This window comes from Bidens hawaiensis, unplaced genomic scaffold (assembly GCF_021521415.1).
Source record: "Bidens hawaiensis isolate Kalapana, Puna unplaced genomic scaffold, B.hawaiensis_p1.1 tig00013980_1, whole genome shotgun sequence".
Taxonomy (NCBI): domain Eukaryota; kingdom Viridiplantae; phylum Streptophyta; class Magnoliopsida; order Asterales; family Asteraceae; genus Bidens; species Bidens hawaiensis.
The window spans coordinates 197,866-224,160 of record NW_027492196.1 but is presented as its reverse complement, the minus strand read 5'-3'; the positions used below and the strand labels follow the sequence as shown (position 1 = coordinate 224,160).

The window sequence follows — 26,295 nt, the reverse complement described above, 5'->3', positions numbered from 1 at the left end:
TGTAGAAAAAACATTAATATATAGACGAATAACGAATTGTATTTTAATGAATACAATTATGACTCATTAGTTGATAAATAACTTATACAAACAACACTAGGGGGGGGGGGGGGGGGGTTTGAGGATTCCTTATTTTACATCCTTGTAACTTTTCATTAAGTTAATAAGTTATAACATTGTAACTTATGAAACTTTTTCTCTCAAAATATAAACAATCCCAAACACCTTATTACTTTTCAAAAAGTTTATAAGTCATAAGTTGGTAAAAATAAGCAATCCCAAACACCCCTAATGACATTTTTGCCTTTCGATTTTATTGACAAAAATTGAAGATATCATTATAGCAATTTACAAAAATCTAATTAACTCACCCAAATTCTCATTACAAGTAGATGAAGCTATTTTATCAACTGGAATAAGATTAGCCTTTGTAATGAAATGCAAAGTTAAATTCATCATTGTTAAATTGTTGGTATAACTATCATCAACCAATAAATCATATTATTTGATTCCAGTTTACCTATTCTTCTCTATGTAATGATTAGATAGTCACTAAGTCTTTAAAGTCGTAATTAATTGTGACGAACCCACAACCACTAGCTTGGTCTAGTGGCATAAACGTATAACTTTCAATTAAATGGTTGTGAGTTCTAGTCTCATTTGAGGCACTAGGGTAAAAATTGGTGGAGAAAGATTAGCTCAAAGAAAATAGTGGCAAGCCCATGCAATCGTGCATAGTAGTAAGGATGTGGGAATTCGGCCGGAATCGTTGGATGAAAATAAACTCGAAAAAATATACCTAAAAACCCCGGAAGAAAAACAAAAAAAATACAAACAGTTAATGAAAAAGGAAATAAGAAGAAAAAAAGGGAAAATGGAAGATGGGGTTCGAACCCGGTTGAAAACCAATATTAAACGGAGGATGACTCTATTAAAATTCAAGGTGAAAACATAAGTGAGTTAAATGGAAAAAATTTGTGTCTACTCAATAAATGGCCAGTAAACCAATGGTGATTTACGTGTGTAGATCCTTTCTTAAATGAATATATTAGGATCGAATATTAGCCAATTAATTTTAAATTTAAGTATGTAATCCTTGTATTGATTAGTTAGCGTGCACACATATATAAACACGAGACATATTATTTTTTAATAAGTTTAATGAGGTTTGTGAAGATTTATTTTTGAAGAAACACATGTGTTTAAAAAAGTTTAGAATTTAATGTGATAGCTTATACGAAGGTTTTGTATTCAAATGCTCAGTGGATGAAAAAAGAGAGTGAGAAAAAAGTTCACACAATTTGTGAGAAGTGACACTCATTTATACTTTAATTATATACATAGATATGATCTCTGCTGTTAAAATTTTTTTTAATATTACCTATCCTACGATAGCTATTTTAATAAAGTAATATTTTGAGTCAAATTACCAATAACAAATACATTTACATAAATAAAACAAGTCACTTTCGTAAAGGAATCTGTTGCTTATATCATATGGGATCCACTCTCAATATCAAAATTATAACTTTAAAGAAAACATAATTTAATGTCACTCATAACAACTAAATATTCTAGATCTTATGTTATGTGCACATAATGTCATAATATGTGATATATCGACGAAAATTAAACATTAAAAGCATCAAAACCCGTATTTTAAATTATGCTTATGTATGACTAGGGAAGGTATCTTTAATACATTTATATAACCCCGGTAGCTACTACGTAAGATGGCATGCTCCACTAAAAAAAACTATCAACCCCCAAGAAATATATTCTAATATTTTTTATTTAAAATGAATAAAATTTTAGGATTATACTCCTAATTGTCACAAACTCGGATTTGAAAACTAATCTTTATAGTTTTGATAAGTTGAATATGTTGACCATATTTTACCTAGTGTATACACTCTAATTGAAGACGTTAATGTTGTTAAAAACAATCATTTGTTGATTAGTTCAGACGACTTTCACTTAGTTAGCATAGAGAGTGGTTGGTGTAAAACTTAGTACAATTGTGAGTGTTAATAGACATTCACCGTGAGTTGGTCAACTCTTTCAATACGAACTTAGTTAATCTTGAAAGCTTAAATGCTCAACTTATAGGTTCTCTAAGTGACCAATTAAGGACATCAAACCTTCTTTCATACTTAGGCAGCCCGCAGTTGGTAAGAAAACAGCCCCTTATGGGGTGATAAATATTTTGACCATTTTGAGAATTAGAGTTTATGCAATTGGATCTGTTAAAGGTCCTACTCTAGACAGGTTATCAAAAAATTATAAAGTTTTACATCACATACTTTCAATTCAAAATATTACAGTTATCAGTGTATTATCGATTATGCGCATCATATATAATCAAGTGAGTTTTTCCACTTATTTTTTCTTTTAGTAATAACCTAGGTTTGATTCCTAAGACATTTCTTAACAATATTTATATAGTTTCTGAATAGTTTATTTTCTTAATGAAATAAATAATTGGATCAAATGATTTATGGTTTAAATGGACACTATCATGTACATGTTTGATTTCATACATACAACAACAAAAGCACTTTTGGCTTGCTTTTCTTTTTTAAAAATTTTCCTTTTGGAGTCCATATATAAATTTAGTGATCTCTTTATTTAAAGGTTTGCCTTTTTATTTTCTTATTCTTTTATAACATTTTTTATTATCTCTAACCCATCAGTCGTAACCATCTCCGGTTGTTTAACTTAAAAATTGCTAAAATGCATACACAAATCATAAAATGTACATTTATCACTATTAGAGTAAGCGTTATGGAGGTGAAGGGGGCGTCAGGGCGCAACTTCCCATCCATCATAGCAAAAACCGTGCTCTATATCACCAACATGATGCATGCGTCAAACCTATATCCCCACTGTTGGGCATTCCCTTAACGCCCAAGAGGGCCAAAAAGGTGGGGTCCATCCTATTTCAGCCAATAATATATATATATATATATATATATATATATATATTTGTTTTTTAAGTATTTAGAAGTAACCCTTTCCATTACACTTGTTTTTTGGGTTGGTTAGTTAAAATCCACGACCTATATGACAGTAACGTGACGCTTTAACTAACATTTCCACAACACATAGTCTTAACTCGTATGAAATGAAAAAAAAATGTTATTCGATGAAAAAACGTTATTCGAATTTGATAATATCTATGTATATATGTATATTTATGCATATACTATTTATTTTACTCATAATTCGAGTTGTACCAATCAAACCAATTGGACAAAAACTATACATGTTGTCGCCTTGTTGGTTTGGTTTGCATGGTTGAATCGTCACCAGTTGAACCAACCTGTTTTTTTTTCACTCAACGACCCAGTTTGGCTGGTTTTGAGTATTTTATTTTTGGAAAACATTTTTCCATAGATCATAAAATTTGAACATGAATATTTCGTATAAATAAAAGAGTGTACGCATAAATAAATTTTTTAACGACAATTTGGATCACTGACAGGCCAGTGACGCACCTGGTGATCTCCAATTCATCCTCACCGTAGCGTAACAAGATATTATTTTAACTTAATGTAATATTTAATTACTTATAACTATATTTATGGTGTCATTCAGTTTTTGAGCTCGATTCAATCAGATCAACTATTGAATTAGTAATGCAACTCGTTCAATAACCAAGCCGATTTTCAAAATGTGTAAAAAGCCAAGTGAAAAATAATCATATAGAAGGAAAGTAAAAATTCTACATAAAATCGAGAAAAGCAGAAAAGTAAGTAAAACACAAGTCAACAAAGTTAAAGTCAAAAAATAAAAATCAAAAAGTAACAAAGTCAATAAAATGTTAATCAATAAAGTCAGGTAAACTAATAAAATGAAAATCAAGAAATCCACAGCTTTAATATAGTACACACTTACTTGTCACCCAATTATTAAACAAAGCAAAGGAAAGGGGAAAAAAAGACACCATCAAGAAATTGTCAACAATTTAATTAAAGTATGGGTTCTTCAAAATCATGAAATCCTACAAACTTAATCAACAAAGTAGAAATTACAACATGTTTGAATCAAATACATATATGCGTACATATAAACCATTTTTTTACATCAAATTGTTTGTACTTTCTTACATTGCTAAGCGAATTCATAACTGAAACATCATCAAGTTAAAAAAAATTGTAGCTGGAAGAGAGAGAGAGAGAGAGAGAGAGAGAGAAGTAAAGAGATATCCTTGGTAAAAGATGTGTTTGTGATTTTTTATACAATCAAACCACTATAGTAAAATAAACGTATTTCTGATCAAAATCATGCTATAATAAATATCGATAAAAAATATGAGATGCGGAATATATATTTGTTCGAGACTATTGTGAATTTAGTTAAATAGGAATCATCCTCTTTGTGGGGTCCAAGGGTTAGAGTCCATGGTGAGGAGCCAATAGCTAGTGAGTTCGATTAGCATGTTGAAAAGCCCTCGAAAATTGCTTCTAATTTGGTCTACTTGCTTGGTTGGTCAATTTAATTGAGCATAAGCTGAAATTGAGAATTATTCATAACTAGGCATCCGTAGTATCTGCAACAAGTAGTATGCAATCAGTAGTAACTTGGATGATCGGTAGTAACATAGGCTATCTGTAACAATTAATATCAGTAGTTATTATGCATTAACAACTTGGAAGATCATCAGTGACTGAAGTTATTGCTTACAGGCAAATCATGAACAATAACTAAGCTACTACTCAATAAGTTTCTGACGAAGGAAGTTTAAGTTGAGGGTAACTATATAACTGTTAGTTGTTTTAACCGTCAATTGGCATACATTTTCAAGACCATGTTGTGTTGTTTAAAACGTTGTGATTGTTCCTAAACTACAATCATATTACTTCAATTCGAGAGTCATCTGCACATGATTCAAATATATATAGACATTTACAAACTATAAAATCTATAAGATGGTAATCTGTTTGAACGTGTTAGGGGAGGGTCTAAGTGATGAAGCGACTCCATCCTTCCCACACATACAAGTCATCTTCTTTACCTTCACTTTATGTCTATGTCCTTCATTTCATGTCTTTTTGTTTATTGGTACCTTGACGACCTTTTTGTTTGTGGTTGTAGTATGAGTTTAGAAATTAGGTAGTGATATAATATTAAATACAATACACTTTTGAGCACATTAAAATTACTACTACATAAACAAAAACACGAAGTTTTAAAAATTCATGTTGGTCCTGGGTCGATGGGTATCTCAACAAATGGTGTAAATTTATGCGTGGTGAGAGATCAAACCCATCAATGAACATAAATGATGAAGTGTATGTGTCGTATTGAATAAAAATGGCTTTACAGTTAGAAATGAATCAATCAACACTTTTCTAGTTAAGCTCACTCAAAGAATATACAATATGTTTTAAATAAATAAGTTATGACCCATGATTTATAAGTATCGATATATTGACGAGACCACTTAGTTCATGCTTTTAATGAGTCTTGTCATTTTATTATTACGAGTATTCTTTTCTTTTTCGTTTTCCTTCCTTTTTGCATAATACATTAATTCTTGCATGACTAGTAATTTCATGGATCTTTTGAACAAGTTATTCACATATGTTTGTTGGTCTTTCAAAAGAAAAAAATCTGATTGATTTTCAACACTTGTAAATGTGTGATCAATATTTTTATTTTTTTGAGCTAAACAATATTTCTAACTCTAGTAACATAAATCAAAGGCAATATTAAAATAATGCAATAAATATTTGTATATAATGATTAAATACTCTTAAAAGGTGTCTAACAAAACGAATTTTAAACGAATAAATTGGTTTTCAAGATATTATTTAATTTAATTTATAAAATATAAAAACAAGTCGCTTTCGAAAAGGAATCTCTTTCTTAGATGGGTCCACTTTTAGGCCACTTTGAAGAAAAAAAATAAATTAATGTCCCTCACAATATATTGTAGCAAAAGCTAGTCGATTTGATGATATGGTGAGTAGGGTGGAACGGTACAAACCCGTACCCTATGGCATGTTGTATCTTTGAGGCATCATGTTGCAGAAAATCACATCATATATATAAGTAGCACAAAAACCATATTCCATGACAAACACGGTTACTGGTTCAAACTAGCTTTGTCCTAAACGGTGTATGTTACTAGATAAAAAGAACTTGCATAAATCATTTAAGCTTAAAATTTTCATATGCAGTACACTATTTGATTAGAGTAAATGGATATGAGTATCATGTGTATGGGTTGATATGATCATAATTAGGTTTTGTAATTCATGGTTTTGTTGCAACCTTGCTTTATATATAAGGTGCTTTTTTTATTTCTTTTATGTAAATCAGCTAGTAAAAAATGTATTTAAAAGGTAATAAACATGGAAAAGAATCAAAATACAATGAACTTTTATTTGCATTTTTGAAATATGATTTAGGTATCTTTTGACTTAAAAAATATTCTTTGATTTGTGTTCTTAATTTGAATGTCTGAGTACCCAACCATTTAACTTGGGCACGTATCTTTCCGGCTAAGGAATGAGAAATCCTTCTCCCCGCTCTATGAATCCAATTAGCATTTCCTATTTTAGGGTGCCAAAAACACAAAAAAAAGTCACAAACTCGACCCCAACGGTATTATAGCCATTCAGCAACCGCTATTTTCGGGTATGGTACCGGGCCTGGTCTGGGTACGGTGGGTCAGGTTTGGAACCAGATTTAAGGTAGACTACCAAAATCTGAATCTATGTTTTAAAACAAAATCAAATAAACCAAAATGTATGCAGAACATAGGCTCCAACAAATTAAAAGAAAAAAAAAGAACTCATTGGGTAGATTGAAAAACTGTTTTTCTTCCCTTCTTCCCATACTATGAATTCAGTTTCTGCAAAAACAATAAAAACAAACATCATCAAAACACCAACAAATCAAAAAACCAAAAGTACTAAAACCAACAACCAAAGCTTAATCTTCTTCTTCAGATGCTTCATTCAACCACTGAATAAACTTCTCACATTGTTTAACAAAAACTTTATCCGATTCATCCGCACCTTCTTTCTCATTCGCCCAATTAATAACCGCTTCTTCTTGAATAATATCTTTATCATATAACAAATGCAAAACCTGCACAAACACATTTGCAAACTCTTTCGCATCTTCCAAACACATTTCTTCAAATTTCATTATCACTTCAATTTCATCATCAATCCCTTGAGTATACGGTTTCAACAATTTCCCATAACGCGAGATCACATCGCTAACGTTTTTAACCAAACTCGCTGGTGAGTTATGCGGTGTTTCAAGTGCTAATTTCATCATCGAATAAAATAACGCACTCGCGCAATCTTCGAGACCCATGTTATATGATAACCGAAGCGAGTTGACTTCTAGAATAATATGATCGTCTTTGACTTTTTCGTTGACCGCTCGCAAAAACGTCGCTTCGATCTCTTTTTCGAATATATCTTCGCCTTGATTTTCATCATCTGATTCGTTACCAGATTCCTGTTCATTAATCGCGAACACACTATCGTCTTGATCGTTAACTTTGAGACTGTCGAAAACCGTTTGAGTGAGCTCAATGAGTTTCGACTCGGGTATCGGTGCAACCGAATGACGCCACTCGTCTTCGTAGTCACCTTCACTCATTGACCAAATGAAACCACGCCCACCGACGCCGATTTCAGACGAGTCCCATTCGTCAATCGAATTCCCATTTTCAAGCGTCTCGGACACGTTTACGGCTCCGTTATTATCGGCATATTCAAGCTCCTCATCACTATCTTGTGTCACGGGTTGTGGGAGTAATGAAACTTTTGAATACCCGGGGACCACGAAACCCGGCCCGACAACAACGTTAAAAGACAAAATTACCCCAGGTTGAAGAACCGATCCAGGTTTCATAGCCACCCCGTCACATAATATCGCCTGCTTTAAAACGCAACCGTCTTCGATCGTAACGTTATTCCAAATATAACACCCGTCAATCAAAACGTTAGACCCGATTTTACACCCGCCACCGATAACCGAATTCAAAATCACTGTTCTACCCCCGATGCTACTTCCTTTCCCGATACACGTAAACGGGCCGATTTCAGCCGAACGTGATTGCGAAATTTCCGAGGCTCGGTAAATTCCGTTCCGTTCGACGCGGGTCGAATCATTCGATGAAAATGCGACATCGGGCACAAACGGGTACGTCCATCTTTGAATAATATCTTTACTTATCGAATCATAGCTTCGAAAATTATCAATTCGAGCAGCGTAATCGGAGCGACTTTCGTGAGTGAAGATTTTATAACCCATAATATCATCAAGAAGCAAACCTTTAACGAAATGGCGACGAAGATGTTGATAATCGAAGTTGTCAGTAAATAAACTAAGCACTTCAGGGGCACATATGTCAATATAACAATCTTGTTTATCGTTGTGCACGGAAATCGACGAGTTTTCAGCAAGAAACGCTTTATCGAGCGTTAAAGATCCTTGACCATTATCAGACTTATCATCATAATATAGCAACTGCTTTGTAATGGGGTCGATTGCCATAAACAATTCATCGGTTCCTAATCGTGTTTGTCGGGTAATTGGCGACGGTTTTGATTGTTTAATCACCATTGTCATAACAGCATTACTATCCTTTTGTCTTCTTTGTTTATGTTCTTGAAGTGCTTCTGAAAGATTCATGTTGCTGACTGTATCACCGCTGATTAGTACAAAATCACCATTGATAACGTTGTGTTCGTATATTATACGTAGCGCGTCACCTGCGCTGATACAATTGTGGGATTCGATTGTGGTGACGGAAAAGTTTGGGTGGTTGACCCAGTTTGACTTGTTGAGGTAATCGATGATTTGTTTCGAATGTGAACAACAAAAGACGAACACTTCGTCGATGTTTGTCGATTCGAGCCATGATAACGTGTAGTCAATCATCGGGGTGTTGACTATTGGTAAAAGTACTTTCGGGCATTCAAGGGTTATTGGGCGGAATTTGGTGGTGAAACTGTCGGCCAATAGGATTGCTTTTAGAGGTACACGTGGCATGTCTTCTGCAGCTTCTTCTGGTTTTGAAGCTTTCTTTGCTCCCATTGTTGAGTTTGATTGATCTAGCACAAATCAAGAATTTAAAGTTTCAATGTTAATAATACTGGTTTATAAATTGTGACATTTTGGTCTGGTAATCTGTAACACAGTTTAACGCATAACTAAAAGTATCAATTAATGATCGAGATGGTAAAGTGTTCAAGTAAACATGTACTTCAATTTCATCAAAATCAAGCTGATCAACAATCATTTGTAAACTAACCAAACCGAACAAGGCCTTGCTCATGTTCATCCTTTAAGCTTTTATCGGACAAGTAAACGGTTCACGAACACCTAACGGTTCGTGTTCGTTCACTAAGCAAATGGTTCACAAACACAAGCAATGCTTTATTTGATTTAGGTAGCCGATAATGGTCAGTGTCAATGGTTTAGTCCGGCTACCAAGTTTATATTTTTGTTCTGTATATAATAATTTTGCTTAAATCTATATATGATAAGCTTAGAAAAAGTCATTAAAATATATTAAAAACTTTTAATGAACAAACAAACATTCACGGACATAAACGGACGTGAACCGACACAATACCGATCGTTATCGAACACAATTGATCGGACGTGGCCTTTGTTCGTGTTCGTTCATCTAGTTAACCGAACAAAATCCCTTGTTCATATTCTTTCACTTATTACACAAACGAACTTCCCACCGGACAGTTTGCAGTACACTCTGTTCTTTGACATCTTACACTTCAATTTCATATTTTCATCAAAATCAAAATAACCTATCTATATAATGGCACTCGAACTAAAGCCAGTTTAAATCAAATTGGATAAGATTGCGAGGTATATACAAAACCCTAAATTCAACCGGAACCCTAACTGCATCTCAACAATTAAATTAATACATCACACGGTGTTGCATATGATCTGAAGATGATTGGATAACAAGCAAAAGACGTAATTTATGAGGTACGTTATCTGATTAAGAGCCGTGGAAAATAATATGGATTGGAAGAAGATGAGCACCTGCTTATACTGGATTCAATAATCAATACAAGAAAATGAGACTTCGGCTTCTTCACGGCGGTGATTGTGGACGGTGAGTCGCCGGAGATAGAATCAGTAGAGTGAACCTGAAGCAGAAGGCTGAAACAAGTAGGAGGAGACAAGATGTTTAGCAAATCTCCACAATTATTTTATGATTATAAAGTTTTTTTTATTTTTTCTTATATATTTTCATATCGCAACCCAACAATACGTCGTTATTGCAATGTGTTTTATAATTTCTATTTATCTTCATGCAAATTTAAACCGAATTTAACATAAAATAGTATATTGCAACTTGATTTATATATTAAACTTGAATAAGCTATTTCATTTATTCTTTCGTTATCTCATACCAAAAACTGTCTTAAAGTTAATTATATAAAACAATTATTGAGTTATAGTGAAACTAGGCGTTTGTAATATTTTATGGTTCTAACACTAACTTTTGTTAAAAGAACTTATGTAAAGTTTAATTAAAATGAATGTTTTACTCCTTTATAAGTCATATAAATCTTTAATATAATTTACTCACAAAAAACTTTTAGCTTTTAGATTAGTTTCAACTAGTAACATATGCGTTGATGCAGTGTTGCGGTGATAAGGGCTTATTGCAACTTGTATGTAGTGTTTCAATGCTGCATCAAATTTGCATTATATGTTATGGTGCACACGACATGTTTTATTGAATAATCGGTTTTTCATATTTAATTAACGATGCGTTGGGTGGTTTCCAAATTATGATTAACGTGTGTAATGTGGTTTCTAGATTCCTATTAAGGAATTTTTGTTAATTTAAAGAATTAAAATTGAATTCAGTTGTTCAAAGAATCACAATCGACTTTGATATAGGTTTAGTGACTGGGTTAAGTGGTTTAGAAGATAAATGATTAGCGACTTCAATTAGTCTTCTCTGTTTTTATTCAACTTAAGTAATAAACTACCTTTGTTGAACACTAACAAATAAAATTTCATAATGTGGTGTTGCCATAAAAATGCATGTTTTGAAATTTTAACCATGTTTTAGAATTTTAATAATTTTATAATAAAGATCGCATCACACAACGGATTTTTGGACAAAACATAACTGAGCGCATCACAAAAATTATAAAAAATAACGTGTATCACGGTGATCTCGATCGAGTTTGCACATACGTTTTGATAGTGTAGATAACTCTTGATTAGTTATAAAAGAATGACATTACTACAATGTTTATCGAAACTACTACAGATCAAGATGCCCCTATGATGCTATTAGGGGTGTTAATCGGGTGAACCCGATCGAGTTTCGGGTTAATCGGGATTTAAAAAAAAACTTACCCGAAACCCGGCCCTATTAAGGTTCGGGTTGGTCGGGTTATTCTTCATTTTAAGCTTAATTCAATAAACACAACTACCTAATTCAGATAACCCAAGTATTTGATAAAACTATCATTTGCAATCTATATGTGTATTTTATGACCCGTGATGCTAGTCACCAAGGTAAGGGAGCACTTGTTTCAAACACCTTCTCATCACCTTCACATGTAACACGAAAACTATGTGTGTCGATCTGTGTGAAATGTGATTATGTGAATAATGCCAATAATGCAACTAAAATAAGAAAACATATTGTTGACTAATATTATAAGTCAATACCATACCCTTATGTTTGCATAATGAAAACTGCAACAAACTTCGGCCCTGTTTGTTTTTGTCTCTTTTCTCTGAATAGAGGAAAACGTCTGATTCGGTCAGACGTATTCAGACGTGGGGCTGTTTGTTTTTTTCTGGCATTAAGAGGTTCAACGTTTTAATAGCATCTGAACCAGTAAGAGCTTTTAGTGGGTCTGAAAACCTCTTAACCTAAAAAAACATACGTTTGTCTCCGGCCTCCATTAACTTCTAACCCGGAGACTAGGCTCCATCTCCGACGACTAGAGGTTCGTCTCTAGCCTCCACCTCTTAATGTTTCAGATTTCAGACATTTGAACCACCTCTTAACATTCAGATGTGGTATTCAGATTCAGACTTAAATATCTAAAAAAACAAACGGGCCTTCATATCTTGCAAGTTGTGTGAAATATCACTTGAAAATCACTTGGTGTTAACAGGAACCGGTATTAATAAATGACAAACATTCAAAAACAATTGGAGATTATCTTTCATTAGCAAAATAGGGCCATCATTTTCTTAGTTTAAAAATTGAGCGAGTGGCAACGGTTGGATATCTGGAGATCTGTGATCTATAACAATTATAATAATTGAATTGTATTGTAGGTGGACTTGGGCTTTGGGCATAAATCCTCAGTAACATAACCAGTACAACAACAGGTAATCGGGTTAACCCGAAACCCATTTTTTTTTTTTCTAAAATAGACCCGAAATCCGACCCTAATAACTATTCGGGTCAACCCGAATAACCCGACTAATACTTTTTGACCATATTAAACTCGATCTTAATTAGCTTATTCGAATTCAGGTCGGGTTGTGTTAATCGGGTTCGGGCATTTTAAACACCCCTATTTACCCATGCCCCAGAGATATTTTAAAGCTTATAAAAGCAAGTTGATTTGATTTGTTATAAAAATTAATTAATACCATTTATCACCAGAATTTCCCCAAATACTAGGGCGTTTTTATAGCAACCGTAATTCATTCCTTAAATAATAATATAAAACTAAACGCCATGTGTGGAATACTTGCCGTATTCGGATGCGTCGACTGCTCTCAAGCCAAACGAGCCAGAATCATCGAACTCTCCAGAAGGTATTGCATCTCTCTTATTAATTCAGTCGGCTATGCATGTCTCTTCTCTTATTGATTTTGTTAGATTATAATACTTGTTCAGGTTTTCTTATTTCTGCTATGCACACATTTAATTATAATTTACTGTATTATAATCAAGCGTTATGTTTCTGTGTCTGATTATTAGAATTAGAATTTAAAACCATACGAATTCCGTTTAATCTGTTTGACCTGAAAATGGATGATATTAATGTTATATTTTTTTAAAAATAATGAAATGAAAGCTGAGACAGAGCCTTACTTTGTGCAATTAACTAGGCTGTAAATGAGCTAAGCCGCTACTTGAAATCGGCTTGATAAGAGCTTGAATCGATTCGAGCTTAAACGAGCTCAAGCCTTAAAGTAAGCTTGTTAATAAATGAGGCCGAGGCTGAGTTTCACTTATTGAGCTCGAGCTAACTAGCGAGTAACAGCGAGCCTACTATTTATATAGTTTTTATTTAATGTATGTTATTTGACATATAAGTTTACAATAAAAGAATAAATAAAAATTCTATAAATTTAAATAATTTAAATAATAAATAATTAAAGAGCCGAAGCCAAACCGAGCTCAAGTCAGAAAAACTACTCAGCCGAGCTCAAGCTCTTGTAAGTTAAACGATCCGAGCTTGAGCTCTGGCTCGACTCATTTACGCCTCTACATTTAACCAATCTCTTTAACTAGTTCGCTTGTAGTTATCATGTACAGAAGTTTTAATGCCTAAATTTTGGGTATGTGATACTAGAAACCTACCAAAAATATAACAAAGTATCAATATATATATAAATATCACGCGTCTTTGCGAGTGGACCCTACTGCCCTGGTGTGGCGCTTGCTTTTTAAAACCCAGGTAGTTAGGCTTCCTTTTAAGAGTTAACTGATAAAAAACAGTTAGTCTGTTCCAACTGTAATTGTTCCAAAATTTGAAATGGAATTATGAACATGCGAGTTACATTAGGTAAGTGCTTAACTGTCGATATAGGAATGTATATTATCATCAGGGTTACTTTGTTCCACGGGCCCAGTTTACATCTCTATAATCTTTATATTGTAATCACCTATTGAATGGTAATCAGTTCAGTCTTTCATAATCTTACAGTCTGTTTTTTTACTCTGTTAGGTTACGCCACCGAGGTCCTGACTGGAGTGGGCTCCACAGTGAGGAAGACTGTTATCTTGCTCATCAACGTTTAGCGATTGTAGATCCTGCTTCAGGGGATCAACCACTTTATAATGAAGACAAATCCATTATTGTGACAGTAAGTTGAATGAATATTCTTTTCATCAGAACGTGTAATTGTTACATTTACTGTCACCTTTTTATGATTATTAGATAAAATTGGACAAATGGTCCCCGTGGTTTGATCATATTTTAAGTTTGGTCCTCATATTTAAAAAAACAAACTTAGTCCAAATGTTTGTGAGATGGTTTCACGTTTAGTCCCCACTGTTTTAATCTTACTTAGTTTTACATGGAAAAGTGATGTCATGTGCCATCACTTATGTGCTAAAAACTAACTGAGATTGACGTTGGGACTAATCGTGCAACCCTTCCACAAATATTTGGACTAATTTTGCATTTTTTAAAATCTAGGGACAAAATTTGCAATTTGCTCAAACCACAGGGATCATTTTGTGCAATTTTATGTAACTCTTTAATTACAATTATTAGGTGAATGGGGAGATTTACAACCATAAAGCGTTGAAGGAGCAACTGAAGTCTCATACGTTTAATACCGGAAGCGACTGTGAAGTGATTGCCCATCTTGTAAGTAGAAAGGGTAGATTTGTCAAAATTGATATTTTAGCAGAATTTAAGGATATACATAACATTTGAAATATTTATGCTTTTACTAGTATGAAGAATATGGAGAAGACTTTGTGCATATGTTGGATGGAATGTTCTCTTTTGTGCTTCTAGACAAACGTGATAAAAGTTACATAGCAGCAAGGGACGCGATTGGGATCACTCCACTTTACATTGGTTGGGGCCTCGATGGTACGTTTATCTACAAGTGAAACAGGCTGAGTCGAGCCCGAGCTCAGGTGAGCTTGGGCTTGGCATGGTTAATTTTGAGCTTTATGTCTAAAGTTCCAGCTCGCCTCGTTTATTCTTTGTTAATAATTTTATTTGGATACTTAATATAATTCCTTTATGTATTGATAAATTATAATTACAATCTTATATATATATATATATATATATATATATATATATCACATTATATGTATTTATGTATAGCAATTTTATCATAACAATGTTTATAACCACATTTATTATCTGATTATATATTTATTGGGGATAATTTCATATATAGCTCTACAAACTTGCAAAATACCATATATATCCCCTATAATACTTACAAAATATCATGCATATCCAAACCAAATTCTAATTATCATATATATCCTTATAGAATAATCAAAATATCATATATCTATTCCATAAAAATAATTGATTATATGACCATTTTCCCTTAATTTTCTTAAAACTTATTATTACCCCCTTTTAAATCGTCTTATTACTGCTTTTTTTTCCTTTCGTTTTTTCTTGTTTCATTTCTTACGACTCTTTTTATTGCTTCTGCAATTGACTCGATTTAAAAATAACAGTTTTTTTACTTTGTTAAGTTTGTAAATATATATGAAATTCACCCTATTTATTAGCTTAAGTGTTTAAAACTCAATTTGAATTAAAGTGTAGTGAGGCTGTCTACATCCCTCCTCAGACCCTACCATAGCTTTGCTATTGGTGGGATTTACTGAGTACGATGATGATGTTGATGATGATGACATATAAATTCTTAACTTTACATTTTTGTAACAAAATATACAAATTTGTACAAAACAATTACATTTTAGTTATAAGTAATCTTAAGTCAATTTCCTTTTTAATTTTATTATTTGGCATAAGATACCCAATCAAATTAATTTATTACATAAAACACATTTAAAAGAAAAGATAAAATATAAATGCGTTAAATGGGTCAATTTGCGGACATGATGAGTTGATCCAACCCGTTTAGTTAAACGGGTTGCGGGTTCTTCCTGATATGACCCAAACTTGTTTACGATTTACACCAAACCCAAACCCGCGAATTTCATGTTAGGGTCATTCCGTGTAAGAGATTCACATCCCTACCCCTATGTATATCCATTTTTTCTGATATAAAAACGATATTGTTGCTCATATTATGAAGTTATTTTTTATCTGTTTGTTTTTTACTGAATCCGTTATCAAAGGAACTATTTTTTATGGGTTTGTTTTAAACTTATAACTTTCATCGACAGGTTCTGTGTGGTTTGCATCGGAAATGAAGGCTTTGAGTGATGATTGTGAACAGTTTATGTCATTTCTTCCTGGCCACATATATTCTAGCAAAAGTGGTATCGTATTCATCGTAATTTATTATATACAGTATAACATAATTGTTCCAAAATGAGACAAATAATTTAATTTTATCAATCAAAATAATCAAGTTTCTATATTGTAATATTCATGTTACAGGTGGGCTTAGACGGTGGTATAACCCCACATGGTATTCAGAACGCGTTCCTTCAACCCCATACGATCCCCTTGTTCTACGCAACGCCTTTGAGAAGGTTAATTGTAATTAAATATAAGTGAATATTTTTATTTTATATGATTTGAAAGTTATTTTAGAGGAAATGGTTTAACCATATTGCAAGTTTGGACGAAGCGTAAGTTTTGGACCTAGCATAAGGTTCATTGTAATTAATATAAATGTTACTACAAATGTTTGGACCAAGCATAAGTTTGAATTTTTTTTAAAAGTTTTTGGGATAAAACTTGCAATATGACCAAACCACATGGATCATTTGTGCAATTTTCTCTTAATTTAAATCCATTTCATATATTTACAGGCGGTGGTTAAAAGACTAATGACGGATGTACCCTTCGGTGTACTTCTTTCTGGAGGCCTTGATTCGTCTCTTGTTGCTGCTGTTGCTTCACGCCATTTGATCGATTCGGAAGCTTATTGTCAGTGGGGATCACAGCTGCATACGTTCTGCGTCGGATTGAAGGTCAGCATTGTTTTATTATGCATACATATGTTAGTTATTGTTTCGAAAGAGAGACACAATTTGAATTTCAAAACTTGTAAGGGATCAAACAAATACACCTAGAGCACGACTAGGCTCGGTTAACTTACGAGAGCTTGAGCTTGAGCTTGGGTCATTTCAAGCTTTATATTCAGTTTGGGCTCGCAAACAAGTTGTAAGTAAATTTGTTTCTTTTTTCAGGGATCTCCTGATTTGGTTGCTGCGAGAGAGGTTGCTGATTATCTTAAGACTCGACACCATGAGTTTTACTTTACTGTTCAGGTAAATCTTTTTTTTAACTTAATGTTAGATAAACAAAATCTAAAATATACGCATATGTTCGTATGATGTATATTAGGAAGGAATCGATGCAATTGAAGAGGTGATTTACCATATTGAAACTTATGATGTAACTACTATTAGAGCCAGCACACCGATGTTTCTAATGTCACGTAAAATCAAGTCGTTGGGAGTCAAAATGGTTCTTTCGGGTGAAGGATCGGATGAAATATTTGGCGGTTATTTGTATTTTCACAAGGCTCCTAACAAGGAGGAGTTTCATGAGGAAACATGTAGAAAGGTTTGATAATTATTTTATTTAATTTTTAATTTTTTTTAATAGTGATTCTTGCTTTTACTTTGTTAAATGTTGGGAACTCGACCTGTTAAAAAAACTTGCACCTTGCTCGAAATCTGCTAGGTCTGTATACAAGCCGAGCCGAACCCAAGCCCTAGCTAAGGTCAGCTTGGCTTGTGTCATGCTTGTTGGCTTGTTTAAACTAAAGCCCAAATTTATATGCGCGTGTGTGTATTGTCTATATTTGTAACTTAAAAGGCATATGAAATTTTTAATTGAAAAAAATAAAAAAGTATTGGAAGTTCTCTTAATAATGAAAATTCTTGTTTGGCTCCTTTAAAAATAAAAGCCAAATTTTATTATATATAAATTATGGAGTTTATGAATTCTAAATTTTTATATGTGACAAATATTGTTTTTAGTTAAACAAAGTTAAAAAAAAAAGCAGAGTCGAACTTTTGGCGCACCGAACTTAGGCTCAGCATTTTAGCCTGTCAAGTTAAACGAGCCGGGCGAGCCCACACTAGCTCGGCTCATATTTTAGCTTGTCAAGTTAAATGAGCTGAGTTGGGGCGTCATATTTTTAATGGAAAAAAGAAGTTGTTAAAAGTTCTCTTTTGGCTTGTTCAAAGTTAAAGCCAAAATTTTGATATGTATAAGTTATATTCTAAAATTATAACCCAAATTTTAATAAATATATCATGAGTTATATATATTTTAAATTATGAATTATGTGTGCTACAAATATTAATTCTAGTTTTTATATCTATCTATATGTGCTATGTATAATTTTTTTTATAAGTTGTTAAAAATAAACAAGCCGGCTTTAGCTTTTGACGATCCGATCTTGAACTCAATGTTTCAGCTTGCTAAGATAAATGAGCCTAGCCTAAGCTCACCCTGGCCCAGCTCAGCTCGTTTACAGCCCTAGTTGGGACTATCATAGTTTTTAATGATTGTGAATGGTTGGTTTGTTCATGTAGATCAAGGCTCTTCATTTGTATGATTGCTTGAGGGCAAATAAGTCCACGTCAGCATGGGGTCTTGAGGCGCGTGTGCCTTTTCTAGATAAGGAGTTCATTGATGTTGCAATGAGTATTGACCCAGAGTGGAAGATGGTAAGACGATAATTTAGAATGTGTCTATAAAATAATTATCACTTATTTGTGTAAACAAACAAACATATTCAGTAAAATCCCACTCATAGCAAAAGCTACTAGTAGATTTTTGGGCTCAAGTTGAACCAAAAACCGGTTTTCACAATATGTTCGGTTCGTTTTCGGTTTTACTATTTGGCTTGAAAGTTTTGGGCCAATAAACGTCCAAAAACAATGAAATGGAGTTTAAAACTTTGGGCCTAATATTTTTGTTAATTTATTATTAATTGATATTACACATTTGGGCCTAAACTTTTTGGGCCATGTCCATTTATTGATTTCTTATAATCTAAAAACATAAAGCCAAACTGTTGATTATTTCGGTACGGTTTGGTTCCAATTGGTTTGGTTCGCTTTTTCGGTTTTTGGTTGATACCATAATCACAACCGAACCAAAAAAATCGGTTTCTGAAAAACATAAAACCAAACTGTCGGTTTTTCCGGCTCGGTTTGGTTCCAATCGGTTCGCTTCAGTTCGGCCTTTTGGTTTTTTGTTGGTAGCAAATCCGAAACCAAACTGAAAAACCGGTTTCTAAAAACATAAAGCTAAACCAAACCAAACATATACGAGCATAATAATTTATTATACTTTTTTTATAATAGATTCAACGCTACATTGGGAGAATTGAAAAATGGGTATTGCGCAATGCGTTTGATGATGAAGAGAAGCCATATCTTCCAAAGCATATATTATACAGGCAAAAGGAACAGTTTAGTGACGGAGTTGGATACAGTTGGATTGATGGGCTGAAAGATCATGCAAACAAACAGGTCGGTTGTTCGTCTTCAAAATTTAATATAATTTGTGCATAAAATCCAATATTATTATTGACAGATTGAATGATGTTTTCAGGTTACTGATTCGATGTTAGCGAATGCAAACTTTGTTTATCCCGAAAACACCCCTGTGACAAAGGAACCTTACTACTATCGCACCATCTTTGAGAAGTTCTTCCCTAAGGTACCTTCAGTTATTGTTATTTTTAGAAAGTTATAAAATAATAACAAAATTTTAATATTGTTCAAATAAAGTCACACGCACTTTGACTCCTTTATAAAATGCTAAAATTATTATCGGTGAAATGTTGTCTTATTAATATAGCAGAGTTTTTACATTATTTATTCATAAAATTAGTGTCCTTGTACATGACATATAGTTTTTATGTTGACGCAGAATGCTGCAAGATTAACGGTTCCTGGGGGTCCAAGTGTGGCATGCAGCACGGCTAAAGCAGTAGAGTGGGATGCGTCGTGGTCCAAAAACTTTGACCCGTCTGGCCGAGCAGCTCTGGGGGTTCATGAAGCCGCCTACAAAGACACCAAGTGAATCTGGTTAATGATGGCGGACCCTACAGTTTAGTTGGTTTTTGGTTAATTAGTTTGGTGATGTGAATAAGAACAAAGAAATGTAATAAAAGGTATGAAATGATTGGAAATGATTCCAATCTTTCAATGACGTTAGTTATGCTTTATAAATAAACTAGGAAGTTTAGAACAATCGTATTGGTGTTTTTCACTCTCATTTTGCACTAATTTAGGTCGCATAATTCTCAACGTTGAGTCGTTGACCACAGAGTTGAACACAAAGCTAGAAATGTCAAACTTGCTGACCTTACGTTGTTAAAATATTGGCGACGACTTCAAAATTTATAATTTTTGGATCCTATATTTTGTATGCATCCATATATGTGTAAAAGATCCATGCTTGAATCACTATAATTATCGTTCGTTGCGGGTGGTAACTTCTGATTTGGACCAAAACACAACACAAAACAATCAACTTTCTGTTTAATGACGGGCCATGTCTAGGTTGACTTGTTTAACCCTTTAACTAACGATTAGGCTCATTAGTCTGCCTTTGACTTCTTTAACCCATTTTACAGCTTTCTAAGTCGATTAACTACCCCTTTGACTCGGCCATTAATGTTTTTGACATGAATATATTGTTTGTGTTCTGGTTGAACAAATCAACCAACGAAGACATGATTGACACCCTAATTATTGCGTTAATCATATAATTGAGACAAATCTCAAAATCCGTTAAGGGCTTATGATTAGCAATTTCAAATTAGAAACTAGTTGTGGAAAGTGGATATTGAAGTAGATATGGTTATTTACATTTCAAATCAGAAACTATTTTAAGCACGTTACAGCGGTATTTCGTAATAGTAAGTGGAATGATATTAAATAAAGTTGAAGCATTCAAATAATTAGGTAAACATCCTTTAGGTGCAGACATTGTGAATTATGAAACAAAGTTTCACTACATATTTACAAAATAAAGTTGCAAGTATTTAATCAACTGTATTGTTGATGAGCACTTGACTACTGAGAGAACGAAGCTATCCACTCGGCCCCAGTATAAATGTATCTTGGATTGGGAATGGCACTGGTTATTGGATCAATAAAACAAAATAATCCATTTGGGGAAGAGGGGGGGGGGGGGGGGGGCTGTTGATAATGAATCCTCGGTTATGGCTCAAAACTAGTGAATATGTCTCTGGCCCGAATGCAATGGCAAACGGGTCTGATGTACCTTCTGATACTCTTATGGATGTTCAGACTGGCTTTATTAAAAGTTATGCTTTGATAAAGGATGTCGTGCCCAATATTGAAGATGCCTCGGGCCTAAATATAGTACGTGATTCAAATTCTGCTTTGGATAATCATGAGTCCGTTTTGGCATCAATGCAGTCAATGGAACCGAGTGTTTTGGAATCTGAGAAAACAGGCATACAGATTACCCTGTTAATCAAAACGGGCGAGAGGTGGAGTGATGCAGGAGCATTTTAATTGGAAACAAAGAATCATTAATATAGATATGTAATGTGTTGCTAACCTAAGTAACATTCCTTATCCACGTGTTTCATTTGCAAGTAAAGTTGAACAATAATATGATGAATCTCATCAATTGCTAAATGTGATGCATCTCCTCCAACAAAATAATGCACTGTGTTATCAATCTCCATCCAACTAAACGCGGTTTGCTTCTTAACTTCATTTTCCTTCATCAAATGTCTCACTCGACTCACTTTCCTCCACAAACCACCCGCGGCATAATTATTAGACAACATAACATAAGTCCCCGAGTTTTTAGGATTCAACCTCATAATTTCAGTTGCAGCTAATTCAGCTAACTCAATATTTAAACTAAACCGACATCCTGCTAGAATCGCACCCCAAATTCCCAAGTCGGGTTCAAATGGCATCTTTTTAATCATTTTATAAGCGGCCTCAACTTGACCCGATCGACCCAAAATGTCAATCAAACAAGCATAGTGTTCACACCTTGGTTCCACCTTGTAAGTATCTTTCATTGAGTCAAACCAATATAAACTCTCCTTTACCATACCTGTATAAATTATAAAATCAACTGCAAAAAAAAAGGTGGCAAGATGGTTGGATCGGGTATGTTGGATAATGGGTCAAAATTGGTAGAGGTCAACAGGGTCGGATCAAGCTGACTAGAAAATAAATTTGACTTTTATTCACTTGACTTTATACCTATTTAACATTTCATGTATGACTAAGAAAACTATTTTATTATACTGATAATAGAAGGCTTTATGCATTGTTGACAGTTGATACACTTTGGATAACAATTGACTATTCATTTATTTTTTTAAGTTGACCCGTTTGACTTATTTAGGTCTGTAAAAGAAACGTTCTGTGAACCGTTCGGTGGAAAGCTTGTTTATGTTTGTTTATTTAATAAATGAAGTAATGAATGAACATCAACATTTTTTTTTCATTTACTTAAACGAACTGACTTGAACACACTTTTCATCTGTTTGTTTATGCTCATTTGTTTACGTTCATTTATGCTCGCTGGTTTACGTTTTCATTTGTTTATATATCCAACTGAACTTTTATGGCCCATTACAATTTAGTCCAGTTTTATGAAATAAAAAATCACCTATCACAATTTAGCCTAGTTTTTATATTTATTTTAGGCTCAACAGATTGATGTTCATGTTTACTTTTAAATTGATGTTCTCTCAGTCATGTCCATTTATTTATGATTGTTTATACTATTAACAAGTTCATTTGATTAAGAACGAACACGAACAAACAAAACCCCCATTCTTTTAATTATTCATGTCCAATCATTTGTTCGTTTTAATCTAAATGAACAAACGAACACGAACATGCCTCGTTCGTGTTTGTTACAGGCATAGAATGTTAGCTGTACCTGCATGACCACAAGCCGACAACATGCTAAGAAACGTTATCCCATCCGGTTCAATTCCATCCACCTCCAGCTTCTTAAAAAAATAAACAGCTTTCTCATACAATCCGTGTTGAGCAAAAGCAGCAATGATCGTGTTCCAAGAAACAACATCTGGATTACAAATATGTTCGAAAACTGACTCAAACTCCATTAAACACCCGCACTTGCTGTACATAGTGATCAAAGCATTGCATACAGAAACATGTGTGTCAAGATGATATTTGAATGCAAGTGCATGTGTTTGTTGGCCTTCAGTTAATGAAGCAAGACCAGAACATGCAGTAAGCATGGAAACGAGTGTGTATCAGTCTGGTTTTAACCGACTACGTATCATGTCTACTAGTAGTTTTAGTGCTTCTTTGCCTCTTCCATTTTGAGCATAACCTGAAAGAAAAAACAAACAAATGTAGTCACTAACTGAACTAACCGACACGTAACCGAATCCAAACCAAAATCGACAGTTTTATTTTATGATTTTATCAATAATCAAATCTCCGGTTGGGTGTCAGTTTTGCATGTACTGAAAACTGAACCGTACCGTAAAAACCGAACTGACTTTGATAACTGAACAGAACCTACAAAAACTAAACCCTGACTTTTTTATAATGAATTTATGAATTATAATTTTTATTTTTGAATTTTAAGTAAACTAATAAATGGTGTAAATCAAATTTTAGAATCAAATGTGTAATAATTAATTAATTATTAATTAACAAAAAAATTAGCCCAAAGTTTCACACCTTAATTAATTATTTTGGGTCAGTTTTTATTGGCCCAAAAATTTTAGGACCAAATGCGTAATAATTAATTAAGTAATTAAAACTTAAAAGCAATTAGGCCCAAAGCTTCTGATCCGTATTCATTATTTTGCATCAGTTTTTGCCAGCTCAAAAGTTTTAGAACCAAATGTGTAGTAATTAACCAAGCATTAGTTAACAACAAATTTATGCCGAAATTCATTATTCTGGGTCATCTTTTGTTGACCCGAAAATTTCAAGCCCAAATGGCAAAACTCAAAACCAAACTAAACCGAACAGGTTGTGAAAACCAAAACTAAACAGTTTTCAAAAACACAAAAACTGAATTTTTGGTTTTTCATTTGGTTTTCAGCTCAAAGCCGACCTATGCACACCCCTGACTCCAAAAACCACTTCGTTTTTTCTTTATACGTGCAGACTATAGTAATCTAGATAACTCTAAACTATAAAACATACAAAAGCTTAAAAAGTGCTAAAAATAATTATAGTAAAGTAACAAACTACCATGAACATAAAGTGCTGAGGAAACATAACACACCCGTTATCATCGCATTATACGCAACATCATCTTTGTATCTAATCTGCTCAAACAACACCCTCGCCTCATCCACATTCCCCTCCTTACAACAACCCATAATCATCGCAGTCACCGCCACCACATTCTTACACGGCATCCGCCCAAACAATTCCCTCGCCTCACCAAACCGATCACTCTCCACGTGCGCACTAATCATCACCATCCACGAAACCTCATTCCGCCCCGGCATAGTCTCAAACAACTCCCTAGCTTTCTCAACCTTTTCCATCTTCGCATACCCGTCGATCATCGCGGTATACGATATCACATTCCTCTTCGGCATTTCATCGAACACCTTCACCGCATCCTCAAACATACCAAACTTGACAAACCCAGCAAGCATAACGTTCCAAGATGATATATTTCTATCGGGCATTGAATCAAACAGTGTTTTTGATTCTTGGATTAACCCGTTTTCGATGAAACCGGCGATCATGGAGTTGTAGGAGACTACGTTTTTAACGGGCATGGAGTCGAATAGGTGTTTGGATTGGTGGATGTAGCCGTGTTTCCAGTAGGCGGTGATTAGGGAGTTCCATGAGACGGTGTCTCGTTGGGGCATTTGGTCGAACAGTTGGTGGGCAAGGTGGAGTTTGCCTTGGCGAGAGAGAGTGGTGATTTTGAGATTGGTAGTGTACATGTCTCGGAATGAATTGAAGTCTAGAGTTGGAGTTGGAGTGTGTGTGGACAAGTGGCGAGTGATTGTTTGAAGAATTGCCGGAGAGAAGCATATTTCAACGGAGTCCTTTTCTCGTAAACGCCCAATAAATAATAATAGTCTTGTATTTGCATCCTTTGTCTGTCTTGGTTAGAACTTAATAACTAAGTACCACGTGAACGGGTACGGGACCAAGGTGTGGGGACGTTATGGGTATGGAAAACGGCAAAAGTAAAAAATCTAAAATACGGGTACGGTAAGGGTACATTAATATATATATATATATATATATATAATACAAATATATTAAACAAATTTCAAAATAAAATAGATATATATTGTTTAAGAAATGAATATGTTACTTTAATAATTAGGGTTACAAATGAAAGATACAAATCTCTAGAGAGACTAGATTGGAGGAAAACACCTTTTATGTAAAGGTTTAAAGTTTTAGGGACTAGGTGCAAACAAGTGAAACATAAAGGGGTTAAATATTAAAAAAACTAAATTTGTAAAACCTAAAACCAAACTGCTATTCAATTTCACATGTTACTCACCCAATCTTCTTCTTCCTGGGAAATTCCGGTAGAAAGTGTAGCTTCGGCGACGGAATTCACAGCTGGAATTCGCTACAGGGTCGCCGGAAACGTCCCCAAATGCCTGGAAACGTTTTGGACCCGTCCCCATTAACTGGATTCGTTTAGGAAACGTTTTCGACGCGTTTCGGCGGTGTTTCTGTCCCCAAACCGTCCCCGGGACGGGGACTCAACCCTTATCGGCGTTTTCGTGCATCATAGCTTAAGAACGACTTCCGCTAAATGACAAAGCTCTATAGATACTAAGTTATAAGGGTAAGTTATTCTACAAAGGGAATAAAAATAAGAAAAATTTGTAGTAAAAAAAATAAAAAATTAATGAAAAAATCATACCTCAAATTTTAATAAAAAACGAAAAATGTAAAAACACAAATGTTTCCACCGTCTTCATTGTTCCTAAAAACAAAATAAAACTAGAAAAAGACACAATGTTAAGTGAAAAGGATTATTGTGTTTTTATGTTTATCAGTATGTTTATCTTCGTCATTGATTGTGTCTTTTTTGTCTTTACATTTTGTATTTTTTTTCTTGATATTGTGATACTAATCAACATTGTGTTATATTTTGCTATCTATTGTGTCTTTTTTTGTTTATCATTGTGTTGTTTGTTCATTTTCGGTATTGTGTCTTTCCGGAACGGGTATGACTGAGAAACATTTTAGTTTTTTATTTATATACCGCTTTATGATTTTTTTTTTCTGAATTCTTTTTGAATGGTTTTTTGTGTGGTCACAAATCATTCTCACACTTATTATTTTTGTCTCTCTTTGCATTTTAACTTTACCATATGTTATAATGTTATATAATAATAAAAATGTATAGTAGTAGTTTAAAATTAATAGAA

The 26,295-nt window shown here is 33.8% G+C and overlaps 2 protein-coding genes and 1 pseudogene across 3 annotated transcripts; 1 reads left to right on the top strand and 2 right to left on the bottom strand.

The window, feature by feature from the left end:
- Positions 1 to 6,524: 6,524 nt before the first annotated feature.
- Positions 6,525 to 10,221, bottom strand: LOC143545562 (uncharacterized). The gene is made up of 2 exons (XM_077037431.1): positions 10,048 to 10,221; positions 6,525 to 9,086 (listed from the first exon to the last, which is right to left on the bottom strand). The coding sequence occupies exon 2, from the start codon at positions 9,067 to 9,069 to the stop codon at positions 6,943 to 6,945; it is 2,127 nt and encodes a 708-aa protein (XP_076893546.1). The 5' UTR covers positions 9,070 to 9,086; positions 10,048 to 10,221; the 3' UTR covers positions 6,525 to 6,942.
- A 2,512-nt stretch (positions 10,222 to 12,733) lies between these two features.
- Positions 12,734 to 20,070, top strand: LOC143545564 (asparagine synthetase [glutamine-hydrolyzing] 2-like). The gene is made up of 13 exons (XM_077037433.1): positions 12,734 to 12,813; positions 13,953 to 14,091; positions 14,505 to 14,600; positions 14,690 to 14,831; positions 16,124 to 16,219; positions 16,341 to 16,435; positions 16,718 to 16,879; positions 17,099 to 17,179; positions 17,256 to 17,477; positions 18,458 to 18,592; positions 19,235 to 19,402; positions 19,485 to 19,592; positions 19,806 to 20,070. The coding sequence occupies exons 1-13, from the start codon at positions 12,734 to 12,736 to the stop codon at positions 19,956 to 19,958; spliced, it is 1,677 nt and encodes a 558-aa protein (XP_076893548.1). The 3' UTR covers positions 19,959 to 20,070.
- A 1,134-nt stretch (positions 20,071 to 21,204) lies between these two features.
- Positions 21,205 to 25,542, bottom strand: LOC143545525 (uncharacterized; annotated as a pseudogene). Its single transcript, XR_013137442.1, has 4 exons — positions 25,413 to 25,542; positions 24,159 to 24,947; positions 22,824 to 23,246; positions 21,205 to 21,983 (listed from the first exon to the last, which is right to left on the bottom strand). The product of XR_013137442.1 is annotated as an uncharacterized LOC143545525 (transcript).
- Positions 25,543 to 26,295: the final 753 nt, after the last annotated feature.